We start from the raw sequence: 15,732 nt of genomic DNA, 5'->3' as shown, positions 1-15,732 counted from the left end.
CTCTCCCCTCCCCACTTCTTCTCCCACAATCCCTCTCCTCAGGGTTGCGCTCACTCTGGACCCACCCAGACGTCCCTGCCTCTGATTCTGTTCTCCCTCAGGCCTACAATAAAGCTTCTCCTCCACCGTGCTTGGAGCAGTCGTGTTCCTTCCTTTTTATTTCTTTTTTTATTATTATTATTCAAAAATAAACCCTTTCTTGGTTAAGTTGGTGGGTTTTAAAAAACTTTCCTTTTTAAATGTGGGTAGGTGTTTTGTCTGCATGAGTGTCTGTGTACCATGTGTGGTGCAGGGTATCAGATTACCTGGGACTGCAGTTATAAATGTGGGTGCTGAGAATTGAACCCAGGACCTCCGGAAGAGCAGCCGGTGCCCTTAACCTCTAAGCCATCTCTCCAGCCCCAATGGTCTATTTTTAAATTAAAATAAACAGACAAACAAACAAATAAACACCAGGGGAAACCAGTTCTCCGTTGCCAACAGTTACACCGCAGCTGAGTTTCCCACAGCTGGGGAGACCTCTCAGTACAGTGGACAAGCCTCTGCCCTGGGAGAAGCACCTTCCTGCAGGGCCCGCCCACAGGGCGGGGTCCTGATGTGTTTTGAAAAGCGATCAGTTGGTGCAAGAAATGTGTGCTGGTAAGGAGGGCCATGGCTGTCCCTGCCAGTGTGGTGCCAGGGTGGTTTGTAGGCCTGTGAAAGAGTGTGAGCTGCAAGCTAGAGGATTCTAGAATGCTGTCCCCAGTGTTAGCATCCAGAGCCTGTGGTGATACATGGGCGGGTCCACAGACCTGTTGCCAAGACAACAGCCACCATATTCCCAGAATCCATTTGGCTCACCTCCCACCTTTACCTGCGGCTGCTATGTCACAACCCATATATATATGGGACAATTCCTCCATCTTGCTCTCCCTCCCTCTCTCTCTCTCTCTCTCTCTCTCTCTCTCTCTCTCTCTCTCTCTCCTCTCTTTCCGTGCCATGACCCCTACTCCCTCTCAATTAAACCTCTTACACGTGGAACTGTTTGGGCCTAGTGTGGTACTTCCTGACGCGACTGCCGTTCCAACACATCACCCAGAGCTTAATGGGGCCATTCTGTAGATCCACTCATAAAAGGCTCCAACTTGTGGAAAATGCAAATATGTTTGAATAGAGTAACTGTAAGTGATGAGGCTCTCTCTGCTTGAACTCAACTTCCTAGGAAGCGATTTCCCAGGATCAGGCACTAAGGTGCACAGGGTGACTACAGCTGTTTAGCAGGCGTGCTGGCTGGTTTTATGTCAACTTGACACAAGTTAAAGTCATCTATCTATGAGGAGGGAACCTCAATTAAGAAAATGCCTGTTGCCAGGCAGTGGTGGCGCACGCCTTTAATCCCAGTGCCTGGGAGGCAGAGGCAGGTGGATTTCTGAGTTCGAGGCCAGCCTGGTCTACAGAGTGAGTTCCAGGACAGCCAGGGCTACACAGAGAAACCCCGTCTCAAAAAAAACAAAAAAAGAACTAGAAGAAGAAGAAGAAGAGGAGGAGGAGGAGGAGGAGGAGGAGGAGGTGGTGGAGGAGGAGGAGGAAGAGGAGGAGGAGGAGGAAGAGGCAGAGGAAGAAGAAGAAGAGGAAGAGGAAGAGGAAGAGGAAGGAGAAGGAGAAAGAGAAGGAGAAGAAGAAGAAGAAGACAAAGGAGAAGGAGGAGGAGGAGGAGGAGTAGAAGAAGAAGAAGAAGAAGAAGAAGAAGAAGAAGAAGAAGAAGAAGAAGAAGAAGAAGAAGAAGAAGAAGAAGAAGAAGAAGAAGAAGCCTGTATAATATCCACCCAGCTGTAAGACATTTTAATTAGTGATCTATGGGGGAGGGCCATCCCTGGGGCTGGTGGTCCTGGGTTCTATAAGAAAGCAGGCTAAGCAAGCCATGAGGAGTAAGCCAGTCAGCAGCACCCCTCTGTGGCCTCTGCATCAGCTCCCGCCTCCAGGTTCCTGCTCTGTTTGATTTCCTGTCCTGACTCCCTTCAGTGATGGAGTATGGATGTGGAAGCATAAGTAGAATAAACCCTTTCCTCCCAACTTGCTCTTTGGTCATGGCGTTTCCTCACAGCAGTAGAGTCCCTGAGATGGCAGGTGTGCATGATGCATGAGTTACAGGGTCACAGAAACTTGCACCAAAGTTCCAGAGAGCTGGGGACTCTAGGCAATATGTGGCAGAGTTAGAATCCCTGCAAAGAGGCCCCAAGAAACCCTGGATGAAGCTGTGGTGAATTGTGATATCCAATGGCAAACCCAAGAGGGTGGAGAAACCAAGACCATGGGTCGCATGCCACGGAATGCTACAAACACCCATTGAAGTGTGCAGGCAGCAGAACTGGGGAATGGGGCTGCTAAAGCCTGCTGGAGCCTGCTGGAGCTCGGAGCCCAGCACATGAGGAGGGACCACCTAGAGCTCAGGATGTTGGATTGAGAGTTGCAGGATATGTTTGTTCTCTGTCCTTCTCTGCCTCGATTCCTTCCTCTTGGAAGGGGTTTGCTTACTCTGTGCCTTAAGATATTGGGAATACATAACTTACATTATTGGTTTTATAGAGAACATAGTTAAAAGATCACTGTGAGTATCAGAAAAAAATTTGGGCTTTTGGACAATGTTAGGACTGTTAAGATGAACTAAACACACATTGTGTTAGGAGGTGGCTGCAGGCATTGAGGTTGACGTGGGTAGAATGTACCACTAAAAATTATGTGTCAGGGTATCACTTTGACCGGGTGATGGTGTGGTGACTCATTGTCAGTGACTCAGGGCATGGCTGTGTGTTCCCAGACAGGTTACATGAGGAAGGAAGGCTCACCCTATGTGGGCAGTACATGAGCTGGGAACACAACAGAGAACACAAACAGGGTACCAGCATTCATCTGTTGCCTCCTGACTGTGGATGCAGTGTGACCGGCTGCCCCCGATCCCACGCCTTCCCCACCGGGATGGGCTGTGCCCTCAAATTGTGAGCTAAATAAATCCACCGTCCTTACATCACTTTTGTCCTGCATACCAACACAGCCAGCAAGTGAGGGCTGAATGGAGGGAGGTAAGGACGGAGCAAGCAGACGAACCAAGGACAGAAAGTTATGGTGTCCAGCCAGAGGACCATATGTAAAAGTAGAGGGGGGAGACACCCAGAGAACTACAAGGAGCCATAGCTGGGAGAAGCCACACCTGGGGCTGGGGCTTGACTATATTGAATGAGGAGAGAGGAGAGAGGATGAGCAGCCCCTCTCTCCAGGGCCTCAATTCCAGCACATTGGACATGCTGGAATCCCTTGCCAGGTATGAGGCAGGGAGACAAGGGTGGCCACAGAGGCCTCCTGAGACATCACTGAGACCTCGGTGGACAGAAGAGAACTGGCTAGAGCACCCTTGAGGAGGAGACCCCAGCTGTCACCACAGAGGCCATGATGCTGCTAAGCTCGAGGATGCTGGGTGGTAGGGAGGGGACAGACTTGAAGGTTAGGGGGCAGAAATTAAACAAGCCCCATCAGTATCACACAGTGCTCATCAAAGACATTGGGCAAGACATAGGTGCAGCGTAGTGCCCGGCCTCACTGCATGTGAACCACACCCCAGCCTCACTGTGTGCGAGCCACACTGCAACCTCACTGCATGTGAGGCACACTGCAAATGCAGCAAATTCACTTACCATCCTTGAGTGAGAAGCTCAGGAGGTCCTGTGGAAAAAGGAGACAGAAATTGGTGAGGTGCTGACATGCCGCCACCCAGCTCATGTGACAGCTAAGTATTGACTCCTACCAAGCAGAGATGGCAAAAGCCCTCCATCCTACAGTACAGTGGTGAGCCAGGTGCCAACTGTGGCCAAGGTGAGGAGGAAAAGGTTTGTGCACGTGGCTCCCAGCAGCCCATGCCATAAGCTCTGCCTACTTAAACCGCACTCAGAGAGGGCAAGCGACATGCCAAGGGCACACAGCAAAGCTACTGCATCAGATAAAAGGTCACCATAGCTTGGTAGAATGCAGGCTCTCGGGTCAGACCACCAAGGTTCAAATCCTGGCTTTGGCTACTTATTAGCTGGGTAACTGTGGACAAGAAATTTAATCTCTCTGTGCCTCAGTCTCCTCAATATAAAGTAAGGATGATTACACAGGTTAAACATCCCTAATTTAAAAATCCCAATTATACATATGTATATATTTATATATGTGTATGTCTATGTGTGTATAGATGTATATATAAAACTATATATGTGTATGTATACATGTATATATGTGTGTATATAACCATATATATGTGTATATAAAACTATATATATTTAAAGATTTATTCATGTGCATGCATATGAGCACATGTAAGTTTATGTATACCATATGCATGCAGGAACTTGAGAAGGCCAGAAGAGGGCACTGCATCCCCAGAACTGGAGTTTCAAGAACAGCACGTGCTCTTAATGGCTGAGCAGTCCCTCCAGCATCCCGCTCTCAGTTCCAGAATTATTTCAAGTGAAAAAATTCCATAGTGTGAACTGTGGTTCCATGCACAAAAGTGTAAAAATCATATAAAATTACCTTCAGAATGTGGGTGTAAGATACACAGAAAACAAATATTGATTTTGTGTATAGAACTCATGTCCCATCTAAAGATACCTTATTATGTGTATATAAGTATTCCAGTCACGGGCTGCTGGGGACAGGGACTAAGTCACTTCCCTTCCAAGTCAGTCCTGTGGGCTGGGGCAGCTGCATAGCCCAACATTCCGTCACCATATATTCTGGTGATTATAGCTGATCCTGACCCATCGTGGTAAATGCATTCACGACTCATTTCATGTGCAGAGAGTGCTCATTTACAGAGGTTAACACATCTGACCCTCAAACAACCTCCTGCGTGACAAAGGCTGAGTACCCAGTGTCCGAAGTGCTTAAAACCAGAAGTCCCTTCAACACTTCCAGTTGGGAGGGGGAGACTGGAATATTTTCTTAACATTTATTTAACATTTATTTTTATTTTATGGGTATGGGTGTTTTGGATGCATCTGGATACATCTGTCTGTGCACTACATGTGTGCAGTACCTATGGAGCCCAGAAGAGGGCAGCGTACACAGACCCAGAATTGTAGATGGTTATGAATGGCCACCCAGGGGCTGGCGTACCTGACTGATTGCTGATGGGTTGTCTTTCAGAATGGGGTCCTTCAATAAAGTCTGAGCGAAGATGTCAGCCCCTTCGCCTCCTAGGCCGCCGGCAAAGGCCATCATGGTTGGGAGGACAGTTTCAGACAGATGCAGCCATTTCACCAGGCCCGTCACAAATTCTGTACAGAAGGAGCTAAAAAGAGATATAGTTAGATCCAGACCTTCTGGGGAACATGGCCTGGAAAGGTCAATGGTGGATGGACAGGGTCACATATGTCAACCTGTGACTAGGGTCTAGGAAATACAGAGACGGTCCAAACAGAATCCTAGGTGACACAGCTCCTACCTTCAGTCCCCATCAAGACTTTTTACCAAGAGCCACAGGTGGAAGGCAGCCAGCAGCTACTGCCTATGTGACCTGTCCTGGAGCCATGCTGGGGAGCAGGGAACAGAGATGTGTGAGGACAGAAGGAGGGGCCCAGTCCCAAGCTCCATCTGCAGAGCTGGGCAGCAACTCTGGGGAGTCAAGAAAAGTGCCTAGATGTCACCAAAGGCTCATTTCTGGAACAATGTCCACTGTGAAGGTGGAATCCTCTCTCCAGCAGGTATGCTGCCGTGGCACCTGCTAGGGGACAATGGGGCCACTGTGGAGTGGCGGGAGCCCCATGATCTGAGAGAGAAGTGCACTGTATCTTGGGGACCGTAGCAGAGTCCACGCTGGCTTTTGATGTAGGCTGCCCTTGTGCACAGATCTGAGGTTTTGGTGAGGGGTGGTGGAGTGTGGGGAACAGGAGAATTCATTAGAAACAGAGAAACAGGAAAAGGTTGAAGCCTACCCATGTAGTTCCAGCCGGCTCCCAACAGGGAAACTGGGCAGACCAGGCTGGACTCCTGGCGCTATTTAGAGCTTCCTGGTGGTGTAGGAACCTAAGGAGCTGCCACCCTTACACAGCACAGCCCACCCATGCCACTGCTTACAGCTGCTGAGGAGCAGCGAAGGCCAGGCCTACTGCAGGATCGGGTGGGAGCTAGTCTGAAGTAGAGATTATTGGAGCTCTTCTGGGAGACAGCACTGCCAGATGGGAAGGCAGGAACAGAGCTGGGCATAGGGCGGAGGGCAGCTGAGCTGTCTGTCTCCAACACTGCTATTGACCCTGGGGGAAGTTCTGAAGATGGGCTGCCCCAGTGGCTTCAAGTGGTGACTCTATGCCAGCTATCTGGGGAGTCAGGTGACATCTTGGGAGTGTGGTCCTGTGTAGCTGGGACAAGCCCCAAAGGTTATAGACAGCTCAGGGTTGAGCTGACAGCTCCTCCTTTATTCCTGTAAGGAGAACAGAGCGCCATAGCAACTCAGGCAAGTAGCTTGTCCTCATTGTCTGTGCCTCTGAGTCCTCATCTGTAAAATGGGTTTAAGAGACCTACTTCATAAGGCAGAGCACAGCGTGCAGACAATGCTTGATGCTAACTGGAGTTGTAACTATTAACAGGTGACTGAGGGAGACAACAGAGAAAAGGATGAAAGTCTGACCATGGCGTCAACGGCTCTGGGGAAGCTTCATTGTCCCCAATTCACCTCTCTTATTTTCTAAGGCTGTAAAATGTAGGTGACATCCGGATCCACCCCAGGAGTAATATGAGATAAAATGATAAAAAGAGAAAATGACAGGAGCAGTGTATGGCAGTAAATGTTATCTCCTGAGATGGCCTGTGATAGGCAGATAATTCATTTCCCAGTGGATCATCCTGGGGACTGACTTAGGGTAGCAGGCGGGTGTGGACAGGGATGGCTTCAGGAATGACTAAGAGGGTGAACAGACAGCAATCAGGGTATGCACAGGGATGGCTCAGGGCCAAGATAATAGTCTAGCCTGCCGGATGTTGGGAAAGACTTAGACCTAAAGAACTAGCTTGCCATACGAGCACAGGCTTAAAGAGCATAGCCACCGGCCCTGCCACCGCCTATGTGGTCCTGGGATCGCTTACTCTGCCTTTCTGTGCCTTGGATTTTGAATATGTGACATAGTTGTGATAATGATGAAACCTACTTCATAGGGTTATTGGAAAGATTAACAATGTTACTATCTGTCCTGGGCAAAGAATGGCCCATGGGAGGCACTACCTACTGACATATTTCCCTAATGGTTGCTCTCTGTTCACTTAGCTTGCTGTGATGAAACACCCTGACAAGCAGTCTAGGGAAAGATTTATATGGCTTACAATTCCAGGTTACAGTCCGTCACCTCAGGGAAGTCAAGACAGAAACTTACAGCACCATATCTATACTCTTAATCAGAGATGGAACAAGTCCACGGATCTTTGCCTATTTCCTTGTTCTCAGCTATATAATGGAGCTCGCTTTACTATTCAGGACCTCCTGCCAAGGGAATGGCGCTGCCCACAGTGGGCTGGGTCTTCCCACATTAACTAACCATGGAGACAGTCCTCCACAGACATGCCCACAAGTCAATGTGATCTAGATAGTGCCTCATTAAGAGTCTTCCTAGGTGATTCTAGGTTGTGTCAAGTTGACAGTTTAAACAGCACATTGGTCTAGTGAAAATCTGTGCACGGCAATGTGTGTGTGTGTGTGTGCAAGGCCTTAGCTTCTATCTCCAGCACCATCAAAAATGGAATAAGTCAACAACAGCAAAAGCAGTGATGCTTATATCACTGAGTCCACCTGTGTGAGGTCTTTCTACACACAGACTTGCTGAATCCTAACTACAGCCTCATGAGGTCAGGGAGGTCTTAGATCAAGCCCAGCCCCCTGGATATGGCAACCTAGATCCAGACATGGCAAGTTGTAGCTCTAGACTCATGTGTATCTGTCTTGCACTCCCAGGTGCCATGCTTACCCACCATGGAGCCAGCCCCTCTCCAGCAACTGCGCCACCCAGGGTCATCATGTGCTTGTCACTCACTAAGACCATCCTTAGAAGTAGGATGCCCCAGTTTCTAGGGTTCAAGCTCTCCAGAATCCCAAAGGGGAACAGGGGCAAAAACAGCCAGTACATCATGCTTCCTCCAAAGTTCCTCCCCTCGAGGACCACATACGATAGCCTTCAGGAATCTGGCCTCTGGCTTGCTTTTATGAATAAAGTTTCATTGATACAAAGCCATGCTCTTGTTGTAGCCACTGTGGGGCTGAGAACCAAAAATGCCTGAGCCCTGGCAGAAGGAATTTGTGCTGAACTTTGTCTACCCAACCAGTTTTGACTCTTTTTGAGAAGTGGTCTTAGCATATAGCCCAAGTTGGTCTTGAACTTGTGATTTTCCTGCCTTAGCCTCCTGAGAGCTGATGTTAAAAATTGTTAAGTGTGCAGCAGGATAGAGGTCTGGGCCTGGAGCTACTGCACCTGGCATTACATTGCTTCTTTGGTTTTATTTTTGTCTGTCTTTCTTTTATTCATTCATTTCTTTCTTTTTGCGGTGCTGGGACTGAGCCTCATGCATGCTAGGCAGGCATCTACTGCGGCACGTCATCCCTGCCCCCAGCTCTACGTTTTGAATAAATCAAATCAATTATGAGGAGCATCCTCCTGGATGCTCACAGGACAGATAAGAAATAAATAGCTGAGACACTAGCTTTGATGTCCCACAAGGACAAAAATGGCCACCAACTGTTTTCTAAAGATAACAGAAACCAACAGCAGCCTATCTGGGAGTTAAAAAGACAGGTTTTTTTTTTTTTTTTTAATATGTGTTCTGCCTTAAAATTCAGATGGGTAGTGACTGAAACACAGCATGGGAAACTGAGGTGAGGAACCAGGGGGCCCAAGGAGAATACTGCAGGACATGGGAACAGAACTCACATCCCTGGTGCCCTCCCAGCAGTGTCAGAACAGGTCTGTGGTCAGTTCATCTGGTCCTTATCAAGATACACTGAGTTTATTAGGTGGGAGTGGGGTGCCTGGCTTATCTGTTTAGGGGAGCTTTTGGAAAGATGGTGGCTTCCTGGGCTGGGTACAAGTAAGGGACAGAGACAGTGTTAAGCTGAACTTTCCTAGAGATGGATATAGGGCTTGCCTGGTGAGGTGGTTTGAATGAGATGTCCCTCGGGCATCTGAATACTTGGTGCCCAGTTGGTGGTGTTTGGGGAAGGGTATGGCCTTGTTGGAGGAGGTGTGTCATTGGGGATGGGCTGTGAGGTCTCAGAGCTTCCTGACAGCCCCAGTGTGCTCTCTGTCTCCTGAACGCAGCTCTGACATGTGAGCTCCCCGCTGGTCTTGTCACCCTGTCTTTGCATTGCAATTGGGAATGCTAACCCTCTGAGACTGAAGCTATAATTAAACACTTGCTTTTAGAAGCTGCCTTGGTCATGTTGTCACAGCAAAAGGAAAGTGACTAGGACACTTGGGGACAGAATATCTAGACGGAGGCCATAGGTAGAGTTAGTAAATGCCCATTACCAGGTACTGAGCACCTACTGTGTGCTGGGCACCGTGCTGTTTATCCTACAGATGTACAGCCAGACTGCTGGTCTTCTCTCAGCTTAAGTTAACCTCCTAAGTCACAGGGGACTGGAAAGTATGAGTCAAGACGTGACGAGAGCGGAGTGTGCAGCCACGGAAGGCTCCATTGCTCCCTGAGCCAAGCATTGCTGTCATTTTTCTCAGGGACTTCATTGAGGGCCAGGGCTCATTGAACTTTGGGAAGGTCCTGGAATTCAAAGTTGGTATCTACATTCCAGGGAACTTAGGTGCGGGGTGGCAGGTCTGGGAAGCACTTCTCTGGGGACTGAGAGAAGTAGCCACGTGTCCTACGCAGATCAGTGGGGAAGATGCCCAATTGCCCTATGGGGTGAGGGCAGGTTGGAGAAGCCCACTCAGAGGGAGCCTCAGCCTGGCAGGCTGTAGACTCAAGAGTCACGGAGTGTCTGGGGAAATGGCACACTGTTGCCGCTCTCTCAGTAGCATCTCTCGCCTCCAGGCTCTCTCCTTCCTCAGGCTTTAGAGTCCGTTAGCTCCTTCTCTGCCTCATCCTCACAGTAAGAAGATTCCCATATCAGCTCCACCCTACTGATAAAGATGGACCGTGCTGTGCCCTCCCTCCATGCCATGTTTTGAGTGCTCAAACCCTGCCCTACCCCAATCCTTTCTGACTGAAGCCCAGACTCCCAACCACCCCACTACACTGCCACCAATGCGTGACTTAAGGCTGCACCTGGTAGATAGCATCAGTGACAGACAAGAAATACATATAGGCCCTGTACATTCCTTTGTCCCCATGTCTGTTGGGGTGGGGGTTTCCCAAGACTAAGCATTCAGAGAGATCATGCTTTTCAGTTTCATCAATATGGCTGACACCATACCCAGCACATGGTAAGTGCTCAATAAACACATTTTATGAATGAATAAATCTCTTGTCCTCTATGGACAGTGATCTACTGGAGGGGAGAAATGGGGTCTGTCACATCACATACACAATGCCTTGAAATCTTGCCTGGCATCCAGTAGGAGCACAAAAGATGCTTGGGGACAGCATACACGAGAGATAACAGAACAAGGGGCTGAGATAGCCTCCTCCTATGAGGCTGAGATTCAAGAGGCAAGGATAGGCCCTGAGGCTTGGGGTTACCTGTGGGACTTGGAAGCTGACTGACTTGGGAGGCACTTCCCTGAAAAGGTCTGGCCTTCCCGCTGAGAGACAGAAAAGCTCACCTTTGGTCAGGTTCTGGAAACAGCTGTGACAAAGAGATACCACAGAGGGCGGCATAGGCGAAGCGGTTGGCCTCTGAGAGCTCTCGGCTCAAGGGCTGCTGGCAATCCCCTTCTGCAGCTGGCTCTGGTGCCACAGACTGCCTTGGGCGTGGCCTGTTCCATGTGGCCATTCCTAGTCTCTGCAAGAGAGAATCCTAGTGAGATGCTTCCAGGGGAAGGTGGAGGGGAAGAGATGACACAGAAGTCATCTCTTATAAACTAACTGTAGAGGCCTTGCTTGTAAGCCCAGCACTAGGAGGTGAGGCAGGAGGACCGGAAGCTCCCAGTCAGCAAAGACTAAGACATTAGTGTCACTAAAATGATGCTTTCTGTTCATATCTTGTTTTGTTTTGTTTTGAGATGGGTCTCATGTAGTCCAGGCTGAACTCAACATTCTGTATAGCTGAAGATGATCTTGAACTCATGCTTTCTTATCTCTGTGTCCAATGCTGGGATTACAAGCCAGGCCACTATGATCAGTTCTATTCACACACAGACTAGGGGTGCGGGGTATATGCCTTTAATGCCAGTATTTGGGAGAAAGGCAGGCAGATCTCTGTGAGTTCAATGCCAGCCTGGGCAGTGCAGGGGCAGGCACAGAGACAGGCAGGTACCTGGAGTTCATTGGACAGCCACCTTAACTCTAAGCTGCTGGAGACTTCAAGCAGTCAGTCTGGTCCTGAGGACCTGCTGGGCTGTCGGCATGGAGGTAGGGTAAGGGGTTCACGGTAGGATGAGGGGGCCGCACGTCAGAGGCTTCAGCAGTCACTGCTGTGTGCCATTAGCATGCGGTGGTAATTACATCTATTATCCGGGGGCAGCCCAAGATGGTACTGTAGGAAGCTGGCATCTGGGGAGCCTGTCAAGTTCTCTGTTTGAAGAAAAGGCAGTCTGTAACAGACAAGCATGTGCCTGCTTGCTTTCAACCACTGGGGAGGAGTGAGGTAGGCACAGTGAAAGCCAAGCTCAGGCTGAACACACTGGCTCAGTCTCCACAGTACCCTGCTGTGCATAGCATTCTCCGTATAGTGGGCTCCTGACCTTTGCGTCAGCACCGAACCTGTCACTCTCCTGTTTAAAATCTTCCCTACAATGGCTGCCATTAGGGCTTCTCACCCTTCCTAATAATGCTGGGACCCTTTAATACAGTTCTTCAAGTTGTGGTGACCCCCAACCATAAAATTATTTCATTGCTACTTCATAACTGATTTTGCTACTCTTATGAATCATAATGTAAATTATCTGATATGTGACACTGAGGGGGTCGAGACCCACAGGTTGGGAACCAGTGGTTTCCATGCTGTACCCCATTTCTGTCTGCTGCGGAACCCTATCTTGTGGCCTGGTACCTGTCTCGTCCCTCACTCTCTCACCACACTGGCTGCCTCTCTGCTCTCACATCTGCCTGCTGCTCTTCTCTGAGCCTCTGCACAGGCCCCGCCCCCTGCCTGGAACTCCTTCCCCTTGACATCCCATTTGGCCTCAGCGTGAATGTCACCTCTGGGAAATCTTCACTGACCACCGGAAAGTATCTTTGCCCCTCTCAGCCAGCACCCGGCTCTACCCTAATAATGTTTGTTTATAACTAAAAGAGTGTTGTAGTGGGTTGGCCTGATGTTGTTTGTATTTGGGTGTTAATTCCGCTTCCTCTAGAGGGGTTGCCCCTACCAGCAGTCCATCAGGCACTTAGGTGATGTCATGTGAACCTTCTCCCCATTTTAGCCTGTGACTGGGCAGTGGAGGGGAAAGGTGGGACTGGAGGTTCAAGAGTGGGGACTGGTAGAGAAAAGGAGGAGAGAGAATGAGGAAGAGGCGAAAAAGCCACCATGGAAGAGAAGAAGAACGAGCTGGAGGGAAGAGAGCCACCGAGGGCTAAGGGCCGAGAGAATGTGGCCCCAAGGGCTGCTCAGTTGGGTTAGGAGAGGCCAGAGGGAACGCAGTGCATAGTGACAACTTGGGGTTATCAAAAATAGATCCTAACAACTTGGAGGGTAGGCGGGTGCCTGGCTCTTGTGCTGCCTAAGACATATCTAAAAATGTAAGGCTGTGTGTGTCTTTCATCCTGGGCCATAAATGGTCTAAGGCAGGTAGAAACCCCGTGTCCTGTTTATTTTTTATGTTTTTTTACTACAGAGTGTGTTTTCCCAGACTGGCTTACCTGTGTGTACACAAGGAATGCAAGCCGCAGGGAAGATGGAGTCCTTGCTTACGCCCCCACCTTCAACTGGTGTAGACTACGGCAGGCATCAAACACGCTTGCTGAAGAATGAAGGGAATTTCATTCTGTGGGGCCACAGATAACATACTGACACTCAGTGACACAACTGTCAAGTAATTTGGTCACAGTCACAGCCGTGAGGAGGGAGGGGACTGGTGGGATGGCAGTGGGTGAGCACTGGGAGGGGACTGGCAGGATGACAGTGGGTGAGCACTTGCTGCTCTTGTCTGGGACTCAGGTTCCATTCCCAGCACCTGTAACTCCAGCCCAGGATATCTGGCGCCCTCTTGTGGCCTCTGCGGGCACCTGCACACACATGGTACATATATGTACATTGAGGTACATGCATAAAATTAAAATTTTTAAATCTTAAAAAAGAAATGAATGGGGAGCAATCAAGACTAATACTCAGATCTAGCTGTTGAACCTACACTCTTAACGCTGCACTAAAGTCGGGAAACACTTGGAAAGGATGGGTGGTGGAACAAGCATAATCCAGCCAGGTGTAGATGGTTAGGAGGGGAAGGGATACAGGGGACCTGGACCTGTGTGGACGGATGGGAGGGAAGGCTTCTCCCACAGAGAGAGAGAGAGAGAGAGAGAGAGAGAGAGAGAGAGAGAGAGAGAGAGAGAGAGAGAGAGAGAGAGAGAGGGAGGCAGAGAGACAGAGACAGAGAGACAAAGAGGGAAAGAGAGAGAGACAGAGAGAGAGAGAGAAAGAGAGAGAGAAAGAGAGAGAGAGGGAAAGAGAGAGAGAGACAGAGAGAGAAAGAGAGAGAGGGAAAGAGAGAGACACAGAGAGAGACAGAGAGAAACAGAGAGAGAAAGAGAGACAGAGAGACAGAGAGAGAAAGAGAGAGAGGGAAAGAGAGAGAGGGAAAGAGAGAGAGAGATGAGAAAGCATATGTCAACAGAGGGCTGGATAAACACTGTATAGGGGACATGAGAGATGGAAGGTTACTAAAATGAAGCTGGAGTTACAAAAGAGAAGAGCCAGGATGGGACCTGAAGAACCAACAGGAGCGAGTCACATAGGGGTGGGTGGGCTGGAGGGGCATGTCCTGGGCAGAGGGGACAGTATATGGCAGATCCTAAGGCAGAAAAAAAGACTAGGATTTTGAAAAATCAAGATGTTCAGGGTAGCCAAAGCTCTGCTAATGGCTGGGCATGGAGGATGGCCCAATTGATGAGATGCTGGGTGGGCATTGTCATGGTGACCAGGCCCAGTGGTCCAGGGAAGGCTTTTCTCATGTTCAAAGGCAGTGGCTACAAGGGATGAGAGGATATGGGACTTCCGTGTATTAGTTCTGTAGCTTGCTTTATAGCGGAGATAGTTTTGAAATAACAGTCAAAAGAATTCTATCAGGAGGATGTACAGACACATAAAGGTCTTTTCTTAGGTCTCAAGTCAATCATAAGTCTCCTTCCCACTACAAACTAACCAGCTATTGATAGAAGAAGCATGTACTGATGCTTACTAGGTAGCAGACACAGGGCTGTCTGATGGGACAGAGAGGTGACCATGCCATGACAGAGAGACAATGGATCCCCTTATAGGGACTGTAGATAGAGACAGACAGACAATGCCAAGGATTTGTAAGCAAAGGAAGCCCCAGTGGTCCTTACCCAATTCTGAAGAACCAGCGTGGGCGTGAACGTCCCTCTCTATAAGTCCAAGGACAGGCTGTAAAGCTCCAGAGGGTTCTTCAAGAAAATATGCAAATTGCTCTACAAACCAAACCAGAAAAACCAGCCACGGGTCCAGAGGGTGTGGAACCTGGGGCAGGGGGAAGAAGGAGCAGTTAGCCCGAACTGTGCCCCTTCACTCACTCAGGAGCATGTCCCAGCAGAGCAGCAGCCAGCCCCCCACTGAGTGGTCATGGAGTGCCAGGCACAGCTCAGTCCACCTCACAGATGTCCTTGTGCTTTGAACTGTAACGACACCTGGGCCTTGGGATAGCCTTGGCTCCACAGGCAGGAGTTCTCTGTCTGTATTGCACCCAGCTTGCTGGATCCAGCAAAGCAGCTGTTCACAATAAGCTGTACTTATTTGTGAGCCAGTTAATGAGCTAGGTCTAGTTGGGAAACTTCTCACACCCCAACAGGGCACCAAATGGAAAGGGGAGGTGTGGCTAAGTGTATGACATCACTACTCAGGGATGGTCCCAACCCACGGTGCCCCCAACCTTCAATTTGAACGATTTGAACTCCAGTCTCATTTGTTAGCAACATTGGTTCACATGTGCTAGGTAAGAGCTCTACATTCTTTACACACACATACACATGGACACACATACACACACACATACACACACACATACACACACACCACCACCACACCACCACATACACACCACCACATCACACACACATGCACACACACACACATACCCACACACACACCACAACTACCACCGCACATACAAACACATACCACCACACCACACATACACACACCACACACACATACACGATACACATACACATACCATCACCACCACCACACCACACATACACACACACATCACACACACATCACACACACACACCACACATACACACACTACCACTACCACCACATACCACCACACCACACATACACACACCACACACACATACACGATACACATACACATACCACCACCACCACCACACCACACATACACACACACATCACACACACACACCACACATACACAC

At 49.2% G+C, this 15,732-nt stretch overlaps 1 protein-coding gene across 11 annotated transcripts in view; it reads right to left on the bottom strand.

The window, feature by feature from the left end:
- Tmco4 (transmembrane and coiled-coil domains 4) overlaps positions 1 to 15,732 on the bottom strand; it is an 83,022-nt gene that overhangs the window by 57,794 nt on the left and 9,496 nt on the right. For 8 of the 11 annotated variants that reach the window (XM_031379236.1, XM_031379229.1, XM_031379227.1 and 5 more), the window contains 5 exons: positions 14,659 to 14,809; positions 12,973 to 13,097; positions 10,776 to 10,954; positions 5,134 to 5,308; positions 3,669 to 3,696 (listed from right to left, as the gene is read on the bottom strand). In XM_031379236.1, the coding sequence (XP_031235096.1) occupies positions 3,669 to 3,696; positions 5,134 to 5,308; positions 10,776 to 10,945 (373 nt within the window). In that variant the 5' untranslated portion in view covers positions 10,946 to 10,954; positions 12,973 to 13,097; positions 14,659 to 14,809. Of the gene's footprint in view, positions 1 to 3,668; positions 3,697 to 5,133; positions 5,309 to 10,775; positions 10,955 to 11,428; positions 11,686 to 12,972; positions 13,098 to 14,658; positions 14,810 to 15,732 lie in introns of all 11 variants that reach the window. The other 3 variants (XM_031379234.1, XM_031379233.1, XM_031379235.1) reach the window with 3 other exon arrangements.

Source organism: Mastomys coucha, unplaced genomic scaffold (genome assembly GCF_008632895.1).
Source record: "Mastomys coucha isolate ucsf_1 unplaced genomic scaffold, UCSF_Mcou_1 pScaffold18, whole genome shotgun sequence".
NCBI lineage: Eukaryota > Metazoa > Chordata > Mammalia > Rodentia > Muridae > Mastomys > Mastomys coucha.
The sequence above is the reverse complement of the archived record's forward strand: the minus strand, read 5'-3'. Positions and strand labels throughout refer to the sequence as shown.